This window comes from Taudactylus pleione, unplaced genomic scaffold, assembly GCF_031769625.1.
Source record: "Taudactylus pleione unplaced genomic scaffold, aTauple2 ptg000386l, whole genome shotgun sequence".
In the NCBI taxonomy this organism is placed as follows: Eukaryota; Metazoa; Chordata; class Amphibia; order Anura; family Myobatrachidae; genus Taudactylus; species Taudactylus pleione.
The window spans coordinates 8,892,845-8,920,511 of record NW_028284787.1 but is presented as its reverse complement, the minus strand read 5'-3'; the positions used below and the strand labels follow the sequence as shown (position 1 = coordinate 8,920,511).

General features: G+C 41.5%; 1 protein-coding gene across 1 annotated transcript in view; it reads right to left on the bottom strand.

The window, feature by feature from the left end:
- Positions 1-4,486: 4,486 nt before the first annotated feature.
- The window catches only part of SACM1L (SAC1 like phosphatidylinositide phosphatase), a 127,344-nt gene continuing 104,163 nt past the window's right edge, over positions 4,487-27,667 (bottom strand). Inside the window, exons 15-20 of the mRNA XM_088445703.1 lie at positions 22,649-22,718; positions 13,668-13,740; positions 8,935-9,028; positions 7,432-7,524; positions 5,252-5,309; positions 4,487-5,115 (exon numbers count right to left, since the gene is read on the bottom strand). Of these exons, the coding sequence (XP_088301829.1) occupies positions 4,979-5,115; positions 5,252-5,309; positions 7,432-7,524; positions 8,935-9,028; positions 13,668-13,740; positions 22,649-22,718 (525 nt within the window). The 3' untranslated portion in view covers positions 4,487-4,978. The remainder of the gene's footprint in view (positions 5,116-5,251; positions 5,310-7,431; positions 7,525-8,934; positions 9,029-13,667; positions 13,741-22,648; positions 22,719-27,667) is intronic.

The following is a 27,667-nucleotide window of genomic DNA, read 5'->3' as shown; positions in this document are numbered from 1 at the left end:
CTACCAGCGTCATTGATGCCAAGTTGCATGCTTATATCACAGGAATGCTGTTAAGCTTATTCCGATCACGTGATATTACGCTTATAGTATTCTTTTTGAGCCTATCAGAAGCGGCCTTTTATAGCTATGAATCCTGGGTAATGTAGTTTTGAAACATTTGTTTGAAATCAACAAATCATCAAGAAAACATTTATATATACTTCAAATTTTTGGTGTTTAAGATATAATATAACTTTATAAAACATTTATGGACATTTTTATGTCGGGATATATAATTTTATTTTATTTCATTAATTCAATACTAAATGGATAAGTTCTCAGAAGACAGTTTATAGATAAAGGTTTCTATAAGGGATTCATAATAATGTAATTAAAAACAAATCAAATACATGTGTGTATATACACACATATACAGGTTGAGTCTCCCATATCCAAAATGGATAACGGAATATTCCGTATTTTGGAATACGTGCATATCATAGTGAAAAATCTTGGGAATGGGACCCCAGTATACACACAGAATGCATTTGTGTTATATACACCTTATACACACAGCCTGCAGGTTATTTTATACAATATTTTCAATAATTTTGTGGCTCAAGCAAAGTTTGTGTACATACATGAAATTAATTTATGTTTCATATACACCTTATACACACAGCCTGAAGGTTATTTTATACTATATTTTTAACAATTTTGTGCCTTAGACAAAGTTTGTGTACATTGAACTATCAAAAATCAAAGATTTCATTCGTATTTCGATATATTCCGTATTTTGGAATATTTGGATATGGGAGACTCAACCTGTATACACAAATCTCATGCTATATGGTCCCATGAATAAACTACATATTTTATATCATTTGGTACAGTTCCCTTCAGTTTATCTCTTACCAAAAATACACAAATCCCTCACTTCCTCCCCCGTGGCATCCAATTATTTCAAGAATTAATTCTTTATCATCTCATTCATCATTTTATGTTGATTCTCTTTTACAACCACTGGTGTCCACTTTAAAATCACATATTAAAGACACCACTCACTATTTACAGTTGATCCAGGATATTGAATGGAAAGACTCATGTGTTTTCTTAACCCTTGATGTTCAAAGTCTCTACTCAAATATTCCTTATGATCTGGGTTTAAAAGCAATCTCAACCAGATTAGTTACAGATAATGATTTTACAGAAAGACATAGAAATTTCATCCTGGATTCAATTACTTACTTTCTTCATCACAATTATTTCTTGTTTCTAGACGCGTATTATTTACAGGTGATGGGGTCCAGGTTTGCGCTGAGTTACGCCAACCTATACATGGATGAGATGGAGGAGCACCTAGTGTGGGGAGGCGGTTTTTGGCGCACACCTGGTCCTCTATGGCCGTTACATTGATGATTTCATTATTATTTGGGATGAGGACCACTCCTCTGCACTGGAATTTGTCACTTTTCTGAATTCTAACACTTATAATTTGAAATTTACACATGAATATCAAAGAAAACAGACCAACTTTCTGGATTTGACCCTAGAAATTAAAGCTAATAGAATCTGCTCCTCAAATTATTTGAAAGATGTTGGGAGGGATGCATATTTACATTTTAGTAGTGCCCATTACCCCCCATGTAAAAATGAACATCCCTCAGGGACAGTTACTTCAGATTGAGGCAAATTTGTTCAGAGCTAGAGATATTTGAAAAACAGGCGATTGGAATGATGGATTCCTTTCAACAATGAGGCTATCCAGACACTATCCTCAAGAGAGCTCTTGAGGTGAAAACCCTGGATAGGAATGCACTTTTAGAACATAGAACTAAAAGGATAGTCCCCAATGATGCTCCTGAAAATAGGGAAATAGCGTTTATGTCAACATATAATAATCATTGTTCAGAAATTAAAAATATTGTAAGGAAGAACTATAACATTTTAAAACAGGATTATATATTGAATGATCTTATTCCAAATAAACCCGTCTTTATCTTCAGAAAAAATAAATCGCTTAAAACTCTATTAGAACCATTTCCTAAAACATATGGAGAATATAAAAGAGTGTTCAGAGTACCTCATGGTTACAAACTAAACCAAAAGGTTTTTATAAATGTGGGGGCAATAAATATCTGACATGTAACCACGTAATAAATAAAGCAACATCCGTGATGACTAAGAAAACAAACTATGAAATTAGGAGCTTCATTAACTGTAACACAAATTTCATTATATACATGCTTTCATGTGAGTGCAACTACATGTACATCGGTAGAACTACTAGAAAGTTGAAAATCCGATTTCTAGAACATTGCAGTAACATTAGTAAGAAAGTGCGATCCCATAGTGTATCTAGACACTTCTGTGAAGCTCATAATGGAGATCCGAGTAGTCTCTAAGTGGTTGGAATTTAATTTATTCCACTGACAAAAAGAGGGGGGCATAGATTCCAAAATTTTTGTAGACAGGAAGTCTTCTGGATGTTTCAGATGAATTCCATATATCCAGAAGGTCTCAACGAAGCAGTTGAGCTGAATGTGGTGATATAGATACGCGATAAAAAGAACAGGAGATAAAGTTGATAGAATACTCTATTTCTCCATCCATCATGTATGCGTATGGGAGGTTTATGAACATATATGCAGGTCCACATGTTTCTGTTAAAATACAGATTATGTGGACATGCATATATGAATTAATATGCATGTGGTTATATACATGGTCTCTAAGGAGAACTTGATTTCTTGTCAACTATATGTCAGCATTTAGTATAATACTGTAGCAAATTATAAAATATGTAGTTTATTCATGGGACCATATAGCATGAGATTTGTGCATATATGTATATGTGTGTATACACACACGCCACGTATAGGATTTGTTTTTCATTACATTATTAGGAATCCCTTATAGAAACCTTTATCTATAAACTTTGTCTTCTGAGAACTTATCAGTTTATTGAATTAATGAAACAAAATTATATATCCAGACATAAAAAGGTCTATAAATGTTTTATAAAGTTATATTATATCTTAAAGACCAAAAATTAGAAGTATATATAAATGTTTTTTTGATGATTTGTTCTGATTTCAAACAAAATATTTTAAAACTACATTACCCAGGATTCATAGTTATAATAGGCCGTTCAAAAAGAATACTATAAGCGCAATATCATGTGATCGGAATGAGCTTAACAGCATTCCCGCGATGTAAGTGTGCAACTTAGCATCAATGACGTCGGTAGTGATCACGGGATATGAGCGTATAACTCGGCATCAATGATGCTGGTAGTGGCCACCTAGACCAATAATAAAGAAGTAGGATGTGTCTCCATAACAACTTGGAGACGCAGACTATAAATACAGAGCCCTTCCCGAGATCACGTGATAGTGATTACATGATGTGACCAGGATCGGGACCCGGAGAGTAGCAAAATAAGGTAATTCATCTTAAATACCAAGCTCAATAATTACCAAAAGTTGACTTTTTATATATGTTTGTGTAAAATGTACAAATAGGTCTGCCTCCAACATTTGTTTTTAGTATTGTTCTTAATGTATAAGTTAACGAGCTGATGATCGTGAGAAGGTGCAAATGAGCACAGGACAGTCCTATTTTCTACCTGTGCAAGTGTTATCCATTGCCATCTATGGTTATCCACATATCCGAGAGTAATATAGGAGCAGGCATTGTGTTTGTGTGGACTCACATCAGGGTGATACATTGGTTTGCAATTATATTTGCATTACAATTGATTTTAGTGGATTTTATTTTATTAAAGTAACACATTGTTATGGTAACAAATGAGTATTCATAGTTACATTATCATCGAAGCGCTACTATCCATTTCTGTTTTTTGTGTCCATATATGCATGGGCCCGACTAGCCCTTATTTAGTAGCAGCTTGGAATAAACAACCCATTTCAGCACCTGTACCCCAACCTATTGGTAATTTCTTCTTGCTCAAGGAACAGAGTAACCGCCACACTATCTGTACCAGCCAGGGGAGTAAACCATCTGGTCACAAAAACAGGCTTCAAGCTTTACATAAAAATCAGTATTTACAGAAGCGTTTGAAAATCCTTCTCCATCTTCTTAACCTTATTAGGTTAATATACCTGACTACAACCACTTTGTACACTTAACTCATTCTTTAATGTATTCTACTTCTATATTTACACCCGCTGCTGACTCCTGACTCACATAGCCCCACTAGACACTTTTCACATTGCTACCTGACTGCACCAATATTCTATGAGTGGCATTTAACCACATATATGAAATCCTATTTCCCCATACGTGCAGGGCCTTTTTACAGCTTTAACTATCTGTCAATACTCACTCTTGATTTCTTACTGAATTCATTCTCAACTGTGAATGCTGGCTTTATATACATCCATGTTAATACAAATCTACATATAGCATGATGTGGTTTCTTATTAATGATTTAAACAACAATATTCTAGCAATATTTCAATATTAAAACAATTTATTATCATGAATTATATGTTAAGGCATACAAAGTAAAGGAAAAAAAGTCTTGCTAAAACACATTAGAGAAAGGAAGATTGAATAGCTATTTTAATAATCATGCAAATCATCTTAAACTAGGAATTGAAAAAAAATATATTTTCAGTGAATTATAGACAGTAGTAAGGCATGTGACTCAGAATGCAAGTCTTCATTATAATTAGTGAATGTAGAATGCTTCATTATGATGTTCTCCTATAATGGTGGAGAAGTCTGAAATATGCTGCAAATCAATGGAAATGTACATGAAGAAGCAGATCATTCTGTAAGAGTATATTGTGCTCCATGTCATGTAGCGTTGTACATGTGTCTTCATGCCGATGGCATAAATATTCATTATTATTATTATTCATGGTTCATATCCACTTCAACAGTAGGAAGATATGACTAAAGCAAATTAGTAGAGACTCCAAGGATGACTTGGGGAACAATCACTGTCAAGAGGTTTCCGACCATTTAAAGTTCAGTCCATCTTTTCTTTTTGCACTAGTTTTGGAGAATCAACAAAGTCTTTGCCATTGTAAAGAATAATGGTTCCTGTCCCAATACTAGCAGTACCCCAGAAAAGTACATACGCCAAGGTCTCCGTCCATGTGTCACCTTTAAGAAGCAGAACAATATATACTTAATACGTCATGTATATATAGTTAATTTCTATAACTTAAATAATTTACAAAGTAAAGAAAAATGGCCAGATAAGACAGTCAGAAAAACATATATGGCGTAGTATACTTACCAGCCATAAGTAAGCAAATAATGCACATTGAAAAAGCAACCACCATGATGATTGGCAACTGAAATGAAAATACATTACATAACTTTGGATCATCTTAACAACAACTAAAATGTTTTTACATCTACCATAAAACAGGCAAAAGCAATAGATCTACCATGTACCAAAAGAAGCAGATAGTCTAACTCACAGGTTCTCAAACTCGGTCCTCAGGACTCCTCACAGAATCACAAGTGAAATAATTATCTCCACCTGTGGATCTTTTAAAATGTGTCATTGACTAATGAATACACCTGTGCTCCTGCTGGGTAAACTGGAAAAAGTGACCAGTGTGGGATCCTGAGGAACGTGTTTGAGATCCACTGGTCTAACTAATGTGAGCACTGCAACATTTACCAATGGAATCAAATGTTCACCATAATATAGCTGAATACATGGCAGCAGGGGTTATGAAATTACAATTGTTCAATTTCAATTGATGACTGCAAAGAACAGAGACCTAGGACATGTGGGACCAGGTCAACATTTCAGTAAAGGCACACATCCACTAGATGATTAAATTGAGTGATTGAACGATAATGATATTGTTCAATCATCGTTTGAAAATAGTTTGCAGATTGTTTAAAAAAAATGTCTAAAACGACCAGTGATGCGCGCTCCCGCTGGTTATTTAGACATCATCGTACAAATATGTTGTACAACCTGACAATATAGTCATGTTCAGCATGTTTGCAGATGATTGATGTGCCTTCACTGAATGACTGCTCGTTCAGTGTAGGCACATCACAGACTGACAAACGACTGCACGATTACAATGTCATAATCGTGCAGTCGTTTTCATGTCTTTCAGTGGATGTGTGCCTTTAGTGCCAGTATCTTTGTCATAACCATATAGAGAAGCTGGTCTAGAATGAGCTCAGCAATACTTTAACTAAATAAAGGGAAGAGTTTTAAGGAACCCAATTGGCCACCATATATCTATATGCAGGAACTCACAGCAGTTTTTGTCTGAATTGTCAAGTCTGTATAAGTCTCTGTTCAGCCAATGATTCAATCTGGTGACAATGGGGCTGACTCAGAGTTGGGAGCAAAGCAAAAAAAAAAAAAGAGCAAGTAATTTGCACCTTGGTACTGCAGGAGGGGCAGATTTCATATGGGTAGAATATTTAGATGTGAGAGGGGTGTGTCCAAATTAAAATCTAAATTGCTATGTACAAATAAAGCTGCCCAGCATTTGTGGGCTACATGCAACAGCAGCCAGTATTTACCCTGCATGCAACAAAAAACCAGAAAAAACTTATTTTCACCCCTTACAGTGCAAAATGGTTTGTTCCAGATACAAAATGTTGCTTTGTTTATTGTAAATATACTGGGGCAGATTCTGTGTTTGGTTCAAGTGAACACTTTTGATTTGCTCCAAACTGATGCAATTTATCACTAGTATGCTTCCACTATGGGGATTCTGGAAATTTCAGTAATGTCACGTTGAAATTTGTTGATTTCAACATGGAAAAATGTAAATATTATATTCCCGTTCTAATTTTAGTTTTTTTATTACATGATCATTGTCTCTTAACTTTGCTGCAATTACATTATGCAATGTCATACACAGTAATTTGTACAATGACTGCGGAAGGAGGTGTGCACCCGATTATTGTGTTTTACTCCAAGATCTTAGATTAAATCTTCTCATTAAGTGGGATTTTTTCTTTTTTAATTAACTCAGAGTTGTGGTTCCTGAAAGTGTTGCATTTAGACATTAAGGGCTCGATCCAATTAGGTCCAAAAACGTACATCTAGGATGTTTTCCTTTTCTTCATAAATAGTTTAATATGTGCATATTCTTTTATATTCATTCAGGACTCCACAATGCATGGGTTATTCCTGCTGCTAACACTAACCTAACTACTCTTCTTCTGACATCCAGGCGAAGATTGAAAGTAAACTGAAGACATTGTTGACCCCACTATCAACTATTCAATGCCTACAATTACTTTCAAAGGTATCCAGACTGTCAGCAAGAATGAAGTGCCCATCACAAGTACCTGCAGGGGTAAGGATCTCCTGAAAAGCATGGGTCCCAGGCATGGGATCTGCAGTTGTAACTTGTAATAATGAGTGGGACTTAATAGGCAAATAGAACACTTCGTTTTAGCCATCATAGGCCAAGGTTACAAACTTACTGCTAAAAATTTCCAATCTTTTTGAACTTGTAAAGGACTTGTAGAATACGCTTCTTCAACAGAATAATTTCCAAGAAACAAGTCAATTGAATCCTGCAAAAAATAAATACGCATTTATACATGTAGATATGCACATTTATATGCAAAATAAATAATGAAACACCAAGACTGAGGAAAAGGCACTGCCCAAAAAAAAACGAAAAAAAACCAGTATAGTAACTGAAAAACAATTTAAGTGAAAATGTCTAAAACTAAAAAAAAATAACACAGTAACTTAGGCTGTTCAGGATGCATGCAATCTTAATTGTACCCACCTAAACAATTTTCTATTTGTATCATTAATACAGTTGTATGACAATTATATTTGTTGAGATGTCATCAATGACCTATCAAACATTATTACCGACTTCAAACAACATACTATGATTACATCAGCAACATCTATTATCAAAGAAGTTATCCAAATAAATATGAATACTGCGCAGTAATAACTAGTAGGTCAACAGCTGGCAATACGGTGTGTTAGTAAATAACCTTCGTGGTAGAAGTTTTCCTGGTAAGGACACTTTTGACCTCCATGGGGTCATGCCGATTCATTTCCCTGTGCTATTCTCCAGCTCCTGGACAGCAGTGTGAGGGAGACTTGTCAGAGCAGCAGCTCTGATGGGACAGGGATCTGGGGGCTCTTTCTGGTGAAGAGGCGATAGGCATAGGATTCTCCTTCAGAGAGAGCTCATAAGGATATTTAGGGAGCGATTAAAATGCTTGCACCAGCGACTGTTACTAATGGGCACTTGACGAAGAAATTCAATTGTTCTCATCCAAGGCGATGCTGCAGGCGCACAGATAACCAGGACTTTAGACGAGTTTAGCCGTTTTACATGGCTAAACCTGGTCTATTTGGGCACACATTGACCGAAAAGACATAGGCACAAACTTTTTTTTTTTTTTTAATTGAATATCGCCCCCCGATCTCTCGTCAGATTAGATAACTTTTCCATTGAATTACCCCCATAGACTGAATTCTCTAGGGCCCAACGGGCTTAGTGAGGATTTTAAGATTGTTATTTTTGACACTATATCTATTATTCAATTCTGCATGAATTCATCTATAACGTGTATACTATGTACACCATATTCATGACGTTGGTCAAATTACCTTGCTGTATCTCATTGCCATAGTCGATTGTTCTATTTTCCATACTACATAATTCTGTCAATCAGATATCGCCTTGTCATTATAGCTACAACACATGATGCCATGGATTACTAAAGTCTCCCACGGATGAGACCATAGCAGACTGCTGAAATATGCATCCATTCCCAATATAAATATTGTTATACATTATGAATGTTGAGAATCTGACTGCATATTCTTCAGATCTTATGCCTTAAACATAGCACTTGCAATACTCTATAGATAGTGATCTGTTTTTGACAGATATCAATCAATATTGTTCATTCAACTATTACAATTTACCAGCAAAAAAAAAAAAATCCTACTTGTCTAAATCCATCAGAAAAATTGTTCTTGTAATATCGTATGAGGGAGTTCCAGCCATCCATTATAAGTCCCCACTGTGTTCGTTTTCCAGTTCTGTGAAAGATATAAACAATTATATCTCTAAAATACTAGTCACCAGAAAATAGGCTTTTTACTGTATAACAAGAAATGGGTTCTGAGAATACCGTACACTAACCTCACATTGTAATTTAGGGACCAGCGAATAGTCTCTGAATTGTATTATAGCAACCGCTGTGGCCAGGGACCCGAACCACATTGCTAAGATGGCCTGCACTGCATAAACTGTTGTGCTGCGGCACTTTCAAGAGAAGACATCAGCGCTATGCACCTAATGTGGACAGAATATATACAGCGAACGTGCAAAGTATACTTGAACATCTGCAATAAGGTCCGACAGGCAACATTGTTAGCGTGTATGCACTTGCCGATGCCGCCACCCTAACAGGTGCCGTCGCTTATGAGATGGGTACACACTAGGCATCAGCTAGTGTGTACCGGCCTTTAGTGCTGTGCGCTAAAATTGTAAAATTGTATATACTTATTTTGTAAATGTGTACTTTTAGAAATAGTATTTTTGAAAGAGTCCATGTTTCCCTTGGAAAGTATATTTACTGGCAGAGTGTCCTGTAAGGGAAGTCTATTGTGACACTCTGACACAGCTAATAACATGTTAATTACCGTATATACTCGAGTATAAGCAGAGTTTTTCAGCACATTTTTTGTGCTGAAAAAGCCTCCCCTCGGCTTATACTCGAGTCATGCCCGCATGGTACGCAGCTGAGTAGCGTACCATGCGGGCCGCGGTGCAGACTGTGTCTCTGTCATGACGACGTCTCTCCCATAATGCAAGGCGGCCGGAGGAGCCAGTAGCAGCGTCGGGACCAGGGTTTCAGGTAAGTTTTCTTTTTTTTTTCTTTTTTAAATTACATCTCTCTCTACTGGGGGGGGGGGGGGGGGGAACTGGGGGCAGTACCAGGGGGGATTATTACTACTGGAGGCACTACCAGGGGGGGGTATTGCTACTGGGGGCACTACCAGGGGGGGTATTGCTACTGGGGGCACTACCAGGGGGGGTATTGCTACTGGGGGCACTACCGGGGGGGTATTATTACTGGTGGCACTACCAGAGGGGGAATATTACTACTGGGGGCAGTACCAGGGGGGTATTGCTACTGGGGGCACTACCAGAGGGGGAATATTACTACTGGGGGCAGTACCAGGGGGGGGGATTACTACTGGGGCACTACCAGGGGGGGGGGATTACTACTGGGGCACTACCAGGGGGGGGGGGGGATTACTACTGGGGCACTACCGGGGGGGGGGGATTACTACTGGGGCACTACCAGGGGAGGAATATTACTACCGGGGGCAGTACCAGGGGAGGAATATTACTACCGGGGGCAGTACCAGGGGAGGAATATTACTACCGGGGGCAGTACCAGGGGAGGAATATTACTACTGGGGGCAGTACCAGGGGAGGGATTACCACTGGGGGCACTACCAGGGGGGGGGATTACCACTGGGGGCACTACCAGGGGGATTACCACTGGGGGCACTACCAGGGGGGGGGATTACTACTGGGGCACTACCAGGGGGGGGGGGGGATTACTACTGGGGCACTACCGGGGGGGGGGGATTACTACTGGGGCACTACCAGGGGAGGAATATTACTACCGGGGGCAGTACCAGGGGAGGAATATTACTACCGGGGGCAGTACCAGGGGAGGAATATTACTACCGGGGGCAGTACCAGGGGAGGAATATTACTACTGGGGGCAGTACCAGGGGAGGGATTACCACTGGGGGCACTACCAGGGGGGGGGATTACCACTGGGGGCACTACCAGGGGGATTACCACTGGGGGCACTACCAGGGGGTATTACTACAGGGGGCAGTACCAGGGGGGGTATTACTACTGGGGGCACTACCAGGGGGGGAATATTACTACTGGGGGCAGTACCAGGGGAGGAATATTACTACTGGGGCAGTACCAGGGGGATGATTACCACTGGGGGCACTACCAGGGGGGGGGATTACCACTGGGGGCACTACCAGGGGGATTACTTCTGGGGGCACTACCAGGGGGTATTACTACAGGGGGCAGTACCCGGGGGGGGGGGATATTACTACTGGGGGCAGTACCAGGGGGGGGGGGATTACTACCAGTAGCTGCTGCATGTCCCACCCTAGGCTTATACTCGAGTCAATAAGTTTTCCCAGTTTTTTGTGGTAAAATTAGGTACCTCGGCTTATATTCGGGTCGACTTATACTCGAGTATATACGGTAAGCCTTTGTACTGGGTCCAGTGGTGTCTATTGGTATTCCTGTATATTGGAGCTTTTTAGAGATGTCTTCCATAAGTAAGGAGACAGTTATGTGTTAAATAAGATTGTGTTTAAATCAAAATAATTGCAAAATAATCTAGTTTGCTTCCAGATGACTGGATATTCTGTGTGATAAGAGGTAAATATGGAAAAAGATAAACACAATTAACAGATTGATGTCAATTGGGTTGTACCCTAAATTAGGAATGCTTTGTTTCCGGACCATAAATGTGAATATTTCTAAAACATATAGATTTGTAAACTATTCTAAAGAAGCCTGGACCTGGTTCCCTGCTGTGCTATGTGCTTTTACTGTATAAAAGCTGTTGTAGCTCAGTAAGATACAGATTTGTTCTCATACACCTAGTGTCAATACCCTGTACGACACGGGGCGCATTGTGCGACCATTCCACTCCGAGAGGTGCAGTGTACCATCTATTTCTTTAAATTTTGCGTGTTATTCACAATGCAGACGCAGCAAAATACCACTTGAAGTGTACTACAGACACTGGGTTGAGACTTTAACCGCACAGGAATCAGTTTTAAACATGCACAAAGTCACAGATAAAGCACAACGGAACTTGGCGTGGCATTGTATACAAATTCAGGCTCAGGGATGGATTCAATTACCGGCAACATTATCGCACCCGCGAGAATTTATCGACAATTTTTCATTGAAAAATGGAGAAAACTTTTCTCCATTTGGAGAAATGGGGAAAAATCCCTATTTTTGGGTAAAAGTGTGGGGATTTCTTTCAGAACCTTTTGGACAACACCACTAATAATACTTTGGCTAATTTTTTTTCGTAAGTTGCGTACTTTGGCGAAGAACGGCCGCTGAAATTTCAGTAAAAATTTTTTTTTTTCTTTCGTGACAAATGCGTTTAATGTATTGGGTCTGGTATTTCGGAGGGCCATAAGGATGCATCAATTGTTTTAAACATTGCACGTGGTTGGCGCAGGCGATTTTTTGTAGTTTTAAAAAACTACTTGCGCCAGCCACGTGCGATGAATAAAACACTTGACGCATCCTTACGGCCCTCCAAAATACCAGACCTAATAAGTTAAACACATTTTTCACGCGAAAAAAAATAAAAAATGTACTGAAATTTCAGCTGTAGTTTTTATCCAAAGTACGCAACTTCCGAAACAATTTTTGCTAAAGTATCATTATGTGGGCTGTCCAAAGTGTTATTAAAGAAATCCCCACATTTTTACCCCAAAATTGGGTATTTTCACATGTCCTAGGAAAAGTTTTCTCCAGTTTGTAGACGAAAATCGGCTGCTTTTTCGCCGTCGTTGGTGATATCGGCCGCAAAATGGTCAGACGATTTCGCCAATGACGGTAAAATCGTACAATTTCGCCTCTAATTGAATTCCCCCCTCATTCGCACACAGATGTACAAATATTACACAAAGATGATCAGTGTAATTTAGCACAGTAGTTTTCTCCAGCTGTTTTATTTGTGCGAATAAGATGCACAATTTAAGTGCGAAAGATTCTCGTTGCCCAGGACCTGCCGAACCTTTAGCTAAGGGATTATCCTTTTCAGGACATTGACTGGAGTGAATAGCCATTATCTTGATTCAAGACACTGTGTCTACTTGTATCCTGTGACCAGTAAAGGGCTACATGCTTAGCTATTGTCCTTTTGTCTTGAGAGTGAACACAGTGTCTCCAAGTTCAAGCCCTTTGCCTGCTACCAAGCTTAGTACTAGCCCATAGGAAGTGGCAGTGGGGTATTAGCTGACACCAACCAGGAGGTGTTGCAGCAGCGTAACCAGACATATGAAGTAGTTAGCAGTTCCAGGTACTAGTGATAGGAGCCTGGAAGAAGTGGTTATAGGTTCCAGTGTAGGAGCCTGTTGGAGCAAGTGGTTCCAGGTGCATGTGTAGGAACCTAGTGGCAGCGAGTTTCCTGCCCACTAAGCACTGATAAGAGTCAGTAACAGGTGGTAAGCCCACTCAAGTCAATCAAGAAAGAGTAACCTCCAGCATAAATCAGTGATCACCTACTAGAGCGAGTTATTAAGTCCCAACCAATTAATGGCCTGTGTATTGCACAGTACCTGTAAGAGAATGGGACTATATAATCAACTAGACATCTAAGAATGTGAAGTAGCACACACTTGCCACCAAATAATGATGTGCTCTGTCAGTATGCCTCCATCATGTCAGTCATACGTCTATCAATATTTATAGCAGTATGCGGTTATTCGGATAGTATGGTAGATAATATTGCTGTGTATACTATAATCCTTCAAGTTTCATAAAAGTATATTAGTCACTTTTACAGTGGCAGGGTGTATTACAATTTTTTCTCTCTTAGTCTACTATGTGACTACTGCTTCCGTATTTCACTTATACAGCAATATTTCCACTTGCCTTGTAAAGTCTGTCTTCAAAGCACCTGTTCCAGCATACTGCTTTGCACAAGCATTTGCATTGTCAGCCCAAGCTGTAAATACAATGTAACATAGTAAAAGATCAATCCAAACTCATTTATACCAAAATATCAGATGTTTTTTAACAATTAAATGCATGACACAAGTATATAGAAAGCACAATTTAAATTTGGTAGTATGTACATTATTAATATACCTCAAATCAACTACTATATGATCCAATTATGGCACTGTCAATGAGATTAAAGCAGCTGTAAAGATTTGGAGGCTGATACCCTCAGCCTCCAAATCTTAGCTTATATAATATACAGCTAATGGAAAAAACAGAGGTACAGTAAATAAATAAATGAAAAATATGTATTACTTTTACTCCCGAGCCATACTTAAATATTAATAATACATAAATCAACAATCAATAAAAACATTTGGTTTTCATATACAATAGGGTATACGCAGTCAGGGGACATTTTACAGGTTGTGATCATGGTTGTCTATCCATTTCTGACACGTCTTTGAAAGCTTTTGTTAAAGTGATTAAGGAAATCCTCTCCTTGATCATGAAAGGATTCAACACAAGAACAATTTCTGTGTATGCGCATTAATTGATCTTTAGAGATGTTAATTTTCCATTGCCTAAAATGTGCGCTGCTAAAGTGAAGATAGAATTGGGTGTCTACCGATTTGATGTAATGAATGAAAGTTCCAGTGGCCTGAAGGGTCTTATCCAGGAAGTCTATGAGATTCATATCGTAAGTGTACATATAGGAAAAAAATAAAAGTGTTAATGTTCAGAGAATAACAAATTGTAGTATTTGGATGGGAATTTCTCCAAAGCACCGCAGAGATTGTCTATATAATGGCCATAGAAGACCAGGTGCACCGCCTCCCCATACATGTAGGTTCCGAACTAGCCCATGTATAGGTTGGCATAACTGGGCACAAACCTGGTCCCCATGGCCGTCTCCATCACCCGTAAATAAAGTGTTGGAAAAAAGAAAATAATTATGTGCAAGGATGAAGGAAATACAGTCGTGTGTTGCCTCCTGAGGTCCCAATCATGCGAAAGTCTGTCCGAAATGGATTGAATTAGATATGACATCTAACGTTAGGAAAACATATTTGTCTTTCCAACAGATGATTGTATTTTATTGAGAAAATTAATGCGATCTTTCAGATGAGACTTCACTGAGGCAACAGAAGATTGAAGAAACAAGTCAACATAAGCAGATAGATTAGAATTTAGAGAATACTGGAAACAATATGACGCCCAGGAGGTGACATGAGGGATTTCTGAACTTTGGCTAGGTGATAAAAAGTGGAAATAGTGGGATAAAGGATGAACAGGATACACCCTTTCTGCATGGATATGACCCCATAATTGAGTGTTTGGTCCAAAAAACTTTCATAAGGTAAGAGAGGATAGGGTCTGTTTAGAACATTGTAAACTTTTTTCATATACTCGCTCTTGTCTTGTACTAACAGACCCCTCCCTCATCAGTCTTTTTTATGATAATGGAGATATCCTGGGTAAGTTTCTTAAAGGCTCATTTCCTTTTGATAAATTGGAAGCTTTGGTGGGTCTTTTTTGTGCTTTGATGCAGATGTTCCTAAAATCTTCCAGTTATTTATAAAATGATCCAATGTTTGTACTTTTAGCTGTGATTGGAAATAATTCAGATTTAAGTTTAGGAACAACCAACAGATATATATATATATATATATATATATATAGAGCGAGGATCTCTCGCTAAGGGACTGATTAAACAAATCAATCTGTATAGTCCTATAAACCGTTAGAGATGCATTACCAATTTCACCAAATGCCCTTCTACTCAAGGCTGATTATTCCGTAATTAAGGGCCTATATATTCATCTTGGGGACATTTTACAGGTTGTAATCATGGCTGTCTAGCTGCATGTACTCATAAAAACTTAATGTTTTTTATTGAGTTTTTATGTATTTTGTATTATTTATATTGAGACTTTTGTTGCTTACCTGTTAAGTCTCTTTCTTCGATTCCATAGGGGGCACAGGGATGACACTGGGTATAGCCTGGAGAGAAGAGTCTTGGCACCAAATAGTTAATTGAAAATACCCACAAGCCCAGGCTTCCTCTCCACTATACCCTACCCCCAGCCAATGTATCTCAGTTTAGCTTGCAAGCCCACGGCCGGAGCCAGGCAGAGGAGAAGGAAGTCCAAAACACACACAACCATACTAACCATGGAAAGTACAGCAGGACAGGTCACCAAGAAAAGACACCCCGGCAGGCAGGTGCGTCAGGGTGGGCGCCCTGTGCCCCCTATGGAGTCGAAGAGAGACTTAACAGGTAAGCCACATAAATGTCCTTTTCTTCTTCCTCCACTGGGGGCACAGGGATGACACTGGGACGCAAAAGTATCAAAGGCATAAAAGCGGATGAAAATATGAGCAGACGAACACGTGGCAGCCTTACAGAGCTGTTCTGCAGAAGCCCCACAGATCAGGAGACCAAGAAGTCCCCACTGACCGGGTGGAATGGGCCGTCACCACAGCAGGGGTAGGAAGGTTCGCCACGGAGTAAGCCTGACGAATGGTGAGGCGGAGCCAGCGGGCAAAGTTCTGCTTAGTAGCTTGCCAGCCCTCTCTTATGATCATCATATAAGACGGAGAGCCCTCACTACATCCAAGCAAGCTTCAGGCTGAGAAGAATCTTAAGTCTGGAAAGCAAGTACCACAATTTCTTGATTTATGTGGAAGCATGACACCACCTTTGGAAGGTAGCCCAGGAAATGTCGCAGAACAGCCCTGTCCAAATGGAAAATAAGTAAGGGGAGCGACATGATAGGGTGCTGAAATCGGACACCCTCCGGGCCGACGCGACAGCTAGGAGAAAAGCTTTTCCATGTGACCTAGCGCAAAATCAACAATCTGTAACGGCTCAAAGGGAGCTGACTGGAGAACTCGGAGAGACAGGTCCCAGGGAGCCACGAATGGTGGCTGAATGTGGAGAACTCCCTGGAAAAAGGTTTACACGTCAGAGAGCTGTCAGGCAATGTAGATCAAAACGAATGAAGAAAGCAATATATGCACAGGTACAATGACTTATGTGTGTGTTTTGTCATGTTTGGAGCTATGTGAATTCCTGTAAAGGAACCATAACTAATTTAATGAGCCATTCGCAGTTTCACTGTACCGGCCGTGTGTACTTACACGTGCATGGCTTAATCTTTGAGACAAGCATATGCTACTGGCAGGATCAACCAGGTAGCTCTCGGTCTAGCCCTTCTGCTCCATGGGAGGTTTCTGTCCTCCCTGAGCTCGCCTTAGGACACCTGCGTTAATGTTTGAGAGGTGTACCGCCCCTTTGGAAGAGAACATACAGGCCGAAACCTGTACCTTCAAAGACGAAAGCCAGAGGCCCAAATCAAGACCTGTCTGTAGAAAGAAAAGGATACTGGACAGGCGGAAAGATCTGGGGTTAAAACCCCTAGTCGTACACCTAGAAAATAGGTCTGCCAAACCCGGTGATAGGGATGTGCAGAAGGCAGCTTTCCTAGCCTGCAACATGGTCCCGAATGACCTTCCTGAAGAATCCGTTTGCTCTTAGGACGGATGTCTCCAGGGCCATCCTTCAAAACGAGACGGGTTAGATCTGGATGGAAACATGGACCCTGAGACAGAAGATCTGGCCGCAGTGGTGCGTCTATGGAGAGGCTCAGCAGACCTGCGTACCACACCCACTGAGTCCAATTTGGTGCCAGCAGGATCATCGTGCCTCCCTCCAGTTCGAACTTGCAGAGAACCCGAGGAATTATCGATACCGGAGGGAAAATGTAAATCAGAGGGAAGTTCCAAGAAACAGCCAGGGCATCTACTAGGCGAGCTTCTGGATCCCTGGTACGTGATCAGTATCTCGGAAGCTGATGATTGTGACGAGACACCAACAAGTCCATCTCCGGCAGGCCCCAACGGCGAACTAGTAGTTAGAAGAAGTCTGGATACAGCTTCCACTCGTCTGCATGAACGTCAAGATGGCTTAAGAAGTCCGCCTCCAAATTCTGAACCCCCGGGATGAAGACTGCGGTCAGTGCTGGAAAACTTAGAGTTATGTTATAACTTACCTTTATCTCTTTCTTTGAGGTCCATATGGTCCACAGAAATTACCTTGGGGGTATGTGGTTGGAGTGATCCAGGCACCATTAACAAGCGGTCAGCTTCCAGGATGCACTGGGTCCTTCTCCATATATATACCCTGCCCCTGGCTACAGGCAGTAGTTTGTTAACAAGCCCAAAGCAGGAGAAGGAAAGAGAAGAGAAGGAAGGACCCTTGTACTCTAAAACCACTCACTAAGAAAAGGGAATCACATAAATACTAAAGAAAAAGTTTACCCAATAACACCAGGTGCGTTAGGGTGGGTGTTCTGTGGACCCTATGGACCTTGAAGGAAATAAAAAAAAAGTTAACAAAAAGGTATGTTATACCATAACTCTTATTTTCTTCTTCGGGATCCAGAGAGTCCACAGAAATTACCTTGGGGATGTCCCAAAGCAATTCCCTTAAGGGTGGGGACGCTCCTGTGTCGCAGTAGAAAGGAGAATCCGATGCCCAAAAAAAGCATCCTAAGAGGCAAATGTGTCAAATGCAAAAAATTTGACAAAGGTGTGAAAGGAAGACCCAAATGGCTACCTTCCACAATTGTTCAGCAGAGGCACCACGACGAAGCGCCCACGATGGTCCCACAGATCGAGTAGAATATGCTGTCACTGTGTTTGGAACAGAGAGATCAGCCTGTGTGTATGCTTGAGAAATTGTCATATGAAGCCATCTGGCCAGAGTCTGTTTTTTAGCTGGCCAGCCTCGCTTATGACAACCATAAAATACAAAGAGAGAGAATCTGTTTTCCTAATGGAGTTGGTGCGATCCACGTAAATACGTAGGGCGCGTAAAACATCCAGAGAAGCTTCACCTACAGAGAGGCCTGAAGCCTGAAAAGCTGGATGCACAATTTGTTCATTCACATGAAAATGGGATACAACCTTAGGCAGGTAACCTGCCTTTTACGAAGAACAGCTCTATCCTGATTAAAAACCAAAAAGGGAGAGAGACAAGAAAGCTGCCAAATCAGAGACCCTGCGGGCAGAGGCGATAGCAAGGAGAAACACTGGTTTTGCTGTCAACCACTTAAGGTCTACTGATTTCAGGGGTTCGAATGGGGAACCTGTAGAGCCACGAGAACCAAGGTCAAATCCTATGGAGCTACCGAGGGACAAAGGGAGGCTGAACCCTCAGAACACCCTGAAAAAATGTCCGAACATCAGGCAATGGGGTGATCCTTCGCTGAAACAGACAGAGTGCAGATGAATGAACAGTCAGGGTGGCCAGACGGAGACCCTGATTTAATCCAGCCTGAAGAAAAGAAAGTACTCGAGAGACCCTAAACACTTCAGGATCATATTTTCTATGTTCACACCACTGAAAATACGAGTGCCAAATTCTGTAATACATGCGGACAGAGGAAGGTTTCCGTGCCCTAAGCATCGTCCACAACCTTCATGCTTCCCCCATAAGTTTCGAGAGGAGCACAGATTTGGAAAATTCAGCTTTCATAACTTTCTGGCGTTTAAATACTGGAGCCTTCCTATGTACTGGCTCCTCATTATCGATGTTTAGCACAGCTTTGACCGCCCTAATCAGGGAGGGGACATCTGCTGTCGGAAAATGGTCCTCCTCTCCAGAGAGATTCCTGAGAGGAGCCGTGGATATCCCCACACTCATCAGAAGATGTACCAGAATCTGCAGGCTGGATGGAGTGATAGGATGAGGCCGACCGCCTTCTGGCTTTTGCCTGTACCGGTTAAGCTGCTTGCAGCACTTGTTGAGAAGCTGCTGATGACGAAGCCATACTCTGACCTGAGTGAACATACATGTCCATCCAAGACGGATGAATAGGGGGCATAAACATAGTAGGTTGCAGCTGCTGAAGGTACCCCATCATCAGGGCCGGCCTAGGAGCTGCCAACCGATCTGAAACCTGCGCCATGATCTGGGAAAGAGAAGCCCAAGGGGGTTCCTGCCCAGAAGCTGGTAGGCGAGTGGTCTCTGGCTGACTCATATAGAGGGAGGAGCAACCAAGACATGGGAAACGTCGAATCTGGACCAGCATCTGGGTTGGGGGAGGGGCCGCCGGTGAGAGCATACCTCCCCTCTGCTGTCTGGATCCACACGGCACACTGACATGGCCACCGCCATTTGTTTAGCCCCCGTCTGTCAGGATCACTCATATCACGGTGGTCTAGTGTGGGAGGCAGTTTACCTTGCTCCTCACTACAGCGTCCTCCGGTCAGTCTCCACCGCCGGAGGCACGGACTGCCACGTGGTTCCCCGCCATCAGCGGCCACAGGGAATCACCTTACCTGCGTCCCCGATGTTCCCGGCTGCAGTCCTGGGCTCAGCTGATACCCGCCAAAATCACCAGTTCCCTCACTGGTGTTGTGGCGCCGGCGGGGGAAGATGGAGCATCGGCACAGGAGTCATCCAGACGCCTGGCTGGTCAGCGTCGTGCTGCTTACTAAAAAATAAAATAAAAATAAAACTTGTTTGGTGCACTCCTGTGCACCAAACAAACATACTACTGCCTGTAGCCAGGGGCGGGGTATATATGGAGGAGGACCCAGTACATCCTGGGAGCTAACAGCTGGTTAACTGTTTGGTGCCTGGATAACTCCAACCACATATCCCCAAGGTAATTTCTGTGGACCCCGAAAGAAGAAATGAGAATTTTGCCAACTTCCTGCATGGCTTCTTGACTGGGTATATGCAAATAGGCATCCTGGATATCCAACAACGCCATAAAGTACCCTGGCTCCAAGGCTAGGATGATGGACAACAGGGACTCTATGCAGAATCTGTCCGGACGAACTTGCTCAGATGCTTTAAATTGAGAATGGGTCGAAATGAGCAGTCTGGCTTTTGTACCAGAAACAGATTGGCGTAAAAGCCTAACCCTCTTTGAGACGGGGTAACAGAGATAATGACTCCTTAGGCCTGGAGAGAGCGAACAGACTCCTTGAGAGCTTCTACCTGTTCTGGCTGTGTGGGAAGGCCAGTGGAAAAGAACCGCCAGAGTGGCCACTATATTGTTCAATTCTGAACCGAACAAAACATCTCCTGAATAGGGAAGTGCTTCCAGAGCCTTCTTGGATTCTGTGTCGGCCCTCCAGGTGCACAACCAGAGCGCTCTTCTGGCTGCAAATGCCAAAGCAGATACCTTGGATTCTAAAATCCCTGAATCAATGGCCGCTTCAGAGAGATAGGAATCTGCCAAAGACACCAGGTCTCCCCTATGAGTGCCTGAGGTGAGCACGTTCTCTAAAGCATCTGCCCAGCTGCCGATCGCTTTAGTCATCCAAGCCAATGCTAGGGCTGGAGGAGCCAGAGCACCCGCATTAATATAAATGGACTTCAGAATATTTTGTAGCTTCCTACCTGTAGGATCTTTAAGAGATGCCATGTTAGGGATAGAAAGGAGAGACGACTTAATGAGACAAGTAATATAGGCGTCCACAGGGGGAGGAGATTCCCACTTAACACTATCCGCTGCTGGGAGAGGGTAAAATGTAGCAATGTGCTTAGACACCTGAAAGTGTCTATTGGGGTGACACCATGTCTCCGCTAGGAGGTTTTCTAGATGTGTTGAAGATGGAAATTCCGTTACTGTTTTCTTTTGCCTCTTAAACACAGGTGCTTTGGATCTGGGAGGCTGCTCTGAGTCCTCAACTAGAAGAATAGACTTCTGATAAGAGCTTCCACATCTATTAGGGACAAAGCCACTTCTGGGACCGAAGAAGTCTCCACGTCAGATAATGAAAGCAGTAGCTTCACCATCTGAAAATACTTTGGAGTCTGAACCTTCCCAAGATAAAGGTGTAGAACTCTAATCATGCAGCAGGCCTGCGTCTGGGGGCCCTATCTTTATCTAGCATCTGTTGAAAAGATGTGGACACCTGAGCTAGCCCTGGACTGACTGAGCAAATGATTGTTTCCAAGGTGGCTCCGTCATGGGGACCTGAGACACAGCGGCAGGGACAGCATGCCATTCGGTCTACAAACTGTGACATTACCTCTGTTAACTTGGATGCCCAAGCCAGTTCCTGACTGGAATTAATGGCTGAAGTCACCTGCTGCAGCTAAGTGATAAAATGGTCGCTCAGCATTCAGAAGGAGAGAGGGAGGATCCTGCCCTGGGGCTTACTGGTCGCAGAGAAAAATGCGCCCCAGTGTTGGGGGAGGGGCTAACAGGGAGTGTCTACCTCCCAACGTATGGCCGGACCCCAGGGATAATGTCCGCTGCTGCTAATAAGGCCTGCTCCATAAAACACCCTGGTGGTCTAGTGGGAAGCGCGGGAGACCCCACTGCCAGTACCGTTGCCGGTCTCCTACCCCGGCGGTAAAAGCCGTGAACACACAGCTACCAGCATGCAGGGAGTCGCCTTACCTGATCCCCACTGAGCGCTGGCTGCGGCTCCGGATGGTCTGGAAACCCAGTCGGCAGTGGGGGCGTCCTATAGGACTCCTTACATTACCCACTCAAGTTAAATAGACGTAAAAATAAATAAAATAACTGCAGGGTACTACCTAAAGTAGCCCCCCGAAAAATGGTGCCCAGCTCCTGCCGCCACCGAACTCAAACTGTGGTCCAGTGGCTGGGGACGGGGTATAGAGGAGAGGGAGCCTGGGCTTGTGGGTATTTTTTTTATTAACCATTTGGTGCCCAGACGCTCCTCTCCATGCTATACACAGTGTTATACCAGTGCCCCCTAGTAGAGAAAGAAGAAATATGTATTAATTTTACTACCAAGCCATACTTTTTATTATTTACTTATTTAGCTCTGTTTTTTTTTTTTCATTAGTTGTAGGATATAATATTAAAATATGTCTCATGCAATGTACAGTGACAAATATTTGCAGGAAAACTTACCATTTTTATAGATCTTTTCAAATTGTATTTGCTCTTCTATTTTTTGTCCAATATGAAGCACACCCAGTCTCTAAATTACGAATGAAGATATTATTATAATATAAAATGGATCATATTTCAATACCTGCTAAAAAAAATTTGCACCATAATTTATTGGTTTTACAAAAGTATCTTCATTAAGTTACATGTTACAATTGTCCTGAAATTTAAATTTCAACGAAGTACTGTACAAAGTACACTGACAAATTATTTTTTCATCTATGAACACTTTTTAAAATAAAAAAAACAAAAGATTTTATACTCACCGTAAAATTAATGCCTCAGAGTCTATCTGGGGTACACTAGAAACAGTAGGTTTAAGTGGGAAAGCTGAGTAGTTAATTCTATTGAGTCTGAAACTCTCCTCACTGTTAAACCTTCCCACCTCCACTTGCATGTCAGTTTTTACTCTTACAAAGCCTGATGGAGAACACAACCATGCACCTCGCAAAACATAGACTCAGAGGATTTGATCTTAAAATGAATGTAAAATCTGATATCCTATTTCATCCTATCTGGGGGACACTGGAAACAATGGGACTTCCCAAAGAAAGTCTAAGAGGGAAGGGTTCGCTCCTGCAATGACATGAGCAAAACTTGGCGCCCAGAACTGGTAACATTTTGTATAGGTGTGCACAAACTTCCAGGCAGCACCATGCACAACTGCTCAACCAAGGCCCTTCAAAAGAAGCAAGACTTAGACCCTGGTCTAGCTCTGCCTCTATGAAATAATCTGAACAGAGGCCAGCAACCTCCAAGGTGTTCACACCAGCCAATATACATATTTTAGACCTTATGCTAGATGGTTGCTGACCAAGAGTTCCAAGCCCTAATCATAGTCTATAGACAAGAACAGGGGTGGCCAATAAACTCCCCTCCAGCTATTGTTAACTACACATCCCAGCATGCCTTGCAACAGTTTAAGCAAAGGCAAATAGCAAAACTGTGGCAGGGCATGCTGGTATGTGTAGTTCTACAAAGCTGTGGGGCTGCTTATTGCCCACCCCTAGAATAGAGAGCTCTCAAAGGCAGTCTTTACACTGCCTTTAAGAACTCTCTAGATCTGGCTTTCAAACGCCACGTCTTTAAAGCCAGACATTGCAGACTTGTGTGCCGAAACGATAGCCGAGTGAGCAGATCTTACCTGATGGGAAAGTTTTTAGGGGATCCACCAGCATGTATAACATATTGGTAAACAGATAAACCAGTTGAAATGACCAAGGTGCTGTCAAGGAGCCCACTAAGGTCGTCTGAGATTCTCTGAACTTAACATAACAGAATCTTTTTGCTTAACCTGGAGCACATCAGATCCATCTCTGGAACCCCCCAGCGATCCACAATCAAACTGAACATCTCCTGAAAGTCTGTCTCCCAATTTTCCAATTCAGAAATAAATACCACTGAGATAACTGGGATATACTTTTCTGTCCATCTCATTATTCAGGAGGTCTCAGACATCGCTTGATAACTTCTAGTGCCACTTTGAAGGTAATTGTACGCCACTGCCATTGAATTTTATGATTGTATCTTAAGAAGACACCCCTGTAAGTGGTGCTCTGCCTGAATCAAATCCTTAAACACTGCCGCAGTTCCAGAATATTGACTGAAAGAGCAAATTCCTCCTGGACCACTGACCTGAAACTGCAGACGGAAGGCAAATGCCCCCAAACGAATAAACTGGAACTGTTGTGACCAGGGTCCAAACCTAAATGGAGGACTGGCACCATCTTATCAGACCAGAAGGAAAAGAAGCTGTATCCAAACACGTATGGCCCATATACAGTGCATCCAGGATGTTCACAACGCTTCACTTTTTCCACATTTGTTATGTTACAGCCTTATTACAAAATGGAATAAATTCATTTTTGTCCTCAAAATTCTACACACAATACCCCATAATGACAACGTGTAAAAAGTTTTATTTGAGATTTTCGCAAATTAAAAAAAAACAACAAACAAAGAAATCACATGTACATAAGTATTCACAGCCTTTGCCATGAAGCTCAAAACTGAGCTCAGGTGCATTCTGTTTCCACAGATCATCCTTGAGATGTTCCTACAGCTTAAATGGAGTCCACCTGTGGTAAATTCAGTTGATTGGACATGATTTTGAAAAGCATACACCTGTCTATATAAGGTCCCACACTTGAAAGTGCATGTCAGAGCACAAACCAATCATGAAGTTCAAAGAATTGTCTTTAGACCTCCGAGACAGGATTGTCTCGAGGCACAAATCTGGGGAAGGGTACATAAAAATATTTGCTGCTTTGAAGGTCCCAATGAGCACAGTGGCCTCCATCATCCGTAAATGGAAGAAGTTTGGAACCACCAGGACTCTTTCTAGAGTTGGCCGGCCGTCTACACTGAGCGATCGAGGGAGAAGGGCCCTAGTCAGAGAGGTGTCCAAGAACCCGATGGACACTCTGTCAGAGCTACAGCATTCCTCTGTGGAGAGAGGAGAACCTTCCAGAAGGACAACCATCTCTGCAGCAATCCACTAGTCAGGCCTGTATGGTAGAGTGGCCAGACGGAAGCCACTCCTTAGTAAAAAGCATATGGTAGTCCGCCTGGAGTTTGCCAAAATGCACCTGAAGGACTCTCAGACCATGAGAAATAAACAAAAAAAAACAAAAACAACTCTTTGGCGTGAATGCCAGGCGTTATGTTTGGTGAAAACCAGGCACTGCTCATCACCAGGCCAATACCATCCCTACAGTGAAGCATGGTGGTGGCAGCATTATGCTGTGGGGATGTTTTTCTTTTTTTTTTAAATCCAATAATTTTTTATTCATTTTTCAATACACAGTAAATTTACATTGTAACTAAAACAATAATAATAATAATAATGATAATAATAATAATAAAAAAAAAAAAATAGACCACACACACACACACACACACACACATTTATTTTCTGTTTTATGTACTCACTTCACATCATCTATGCAACATGTATATTGTATAACTTCCTTCGCATGAATTGTAAGCAACAAGTAGATTATTTTGACATATAAATATATAGCGATATCTTTTCACGCAACAATATTCCAATACTTTGGTAATGTAACTCCTTGGAACTAGGCATTAAACAGGCTAGGCACATCCATCCTTGAGCAACCATGTGGGGAATCAAGCCATCTTTCCCAGATAGCATAATATTTCTGCACTGCGTTTCTGGCGGTATAAACATACTTTTCATGTGCAGCAACCACCCCAACCAGAATTAACCATGTTTCCAGGTTTGGTTCAGAAGTTGCCATCCACTCCCTTGCTATGCAGACTTTGGCAAGCGTACAGAGATTAGTAGTGTATAGTATGGCATGTTTATCGATTGTGTCTGCTTCAATCACAGCCTAAATGCATGTTGTAGGGGTAAGGATATCTTGAGGTATAACACAGAGTACGCCTTGGCAAAAGAAATTTACCATAGGACATGACCATATTAAGTGCCAAAAGTTCCCCTCAGATTAAAATACATTTAGGACATTTTGAGTCCGTCCTGCCCCCTATTCTCAATAGTCGGACGGGTGTCATATATACTCTGTGTATTATAAAGTATCTAATAGACGTTGTGGCAAAGCGAGGGCTTGCAAGAGCTGCTCTCCAGTCATCCTCCTCCATTACTCCAACATCATTTTACCATTGCTGTTTTAAAGATATTAACTCAGACTTATGATGCTTGTTCAATAAGTTAGAGTAAATCACAGATATTAAGCGCCAGAACCAGCAGATTGCAATATGGTTTTAATGGGAGACTCCTGTAAAGATAGAGGAACTTCAGAGAGCTGGGCATTGATAGCATGTCTAAGCTGAAGGCGTCTAAAAAAGAAATGGTTGGGAACGTCAAACTCTAGACGCAACTGATGAAATGACTTTAGAGTTTCTACCTGAAATATCTGCCCAATAGACACTATACCCCACTGGCCCCAGGCCTCGCCAACCTGAAGAGCAGAGAGCTCCCTGAGACAATTAGCATGAGCAAGAGGAGTATCTGGATCTATGCCCTCCGCTTGTAATAGATGTGAAACCAGTCTCCATATAGTGATGGCCTGCCTAATTAATGGCATTTTAACTATATGTATATTATCACTTAACAATAGTCGCAGTGGAGATAGGCCTGTCTTGTAGTGAGTCAAGACAAGGGAAGGAATTATCATTTTTGCTATTAATTCATTCCCAGACATGTGTCAATTGTGCAGCAAAATAATAAAATTTAAAAAAGGGTAATGCCAAGCCACCAGACTCACGAGGCCTAGTTAAAGTATCTAATTTCATCCTGACTCTTTTATTGGCCCACAGTAGAGAGGATAAAAGGCCATCAATCTGTTTAAAAAAATTCTGAGGGACATACACCGGAGAATGATATAGAATGTACAGGATTTTAGGTTGGAGAACCATTTTGACAAGGTTTACTCTTCCCGTTAAAGTTAGTGGCAGTTTACTCCATATTGGGACACGAGACTTCAGATATACAATTTGCGGCAGTAAATTCAGTGACAGAAATTGTTGAGGGGTATTAGAGATACATATTCCTAAATATTTAAATTAATTCACCCATTTTAGAGGAAGATTTATAACAGGAACATCAGGGCAGGTCCCCCTGAAGGGAAGGATGCATGATTTATCCCAATTATTTAATAAACCAGAATATTTTCCAAATAAATCAATAACTTTTAGAGCCTTAGGCATAGAGGTATCAAACTGTCATAAAAAGTAGTATGTCGTCCACATATAGCGCAACTTTATCTTCCCTTGATCCTAGCTGAAACCCATGTATGTCAGCGTGAGTTCTAATCATGCAAGCCAAGGGCTCAATGGCCATAGCGAACAGGATGGGTGACAGGGGGCATCCCTGCCTCGTTCCCCTATACAGTAAAAAGGATGTGGAAATAAATCCGTTCACCGACCCCCTCGCCACAGGGTCCGTATATAAAAGCTTTATCCACTTAATAAAACCCGGGCCAATACCAAAACATTCCA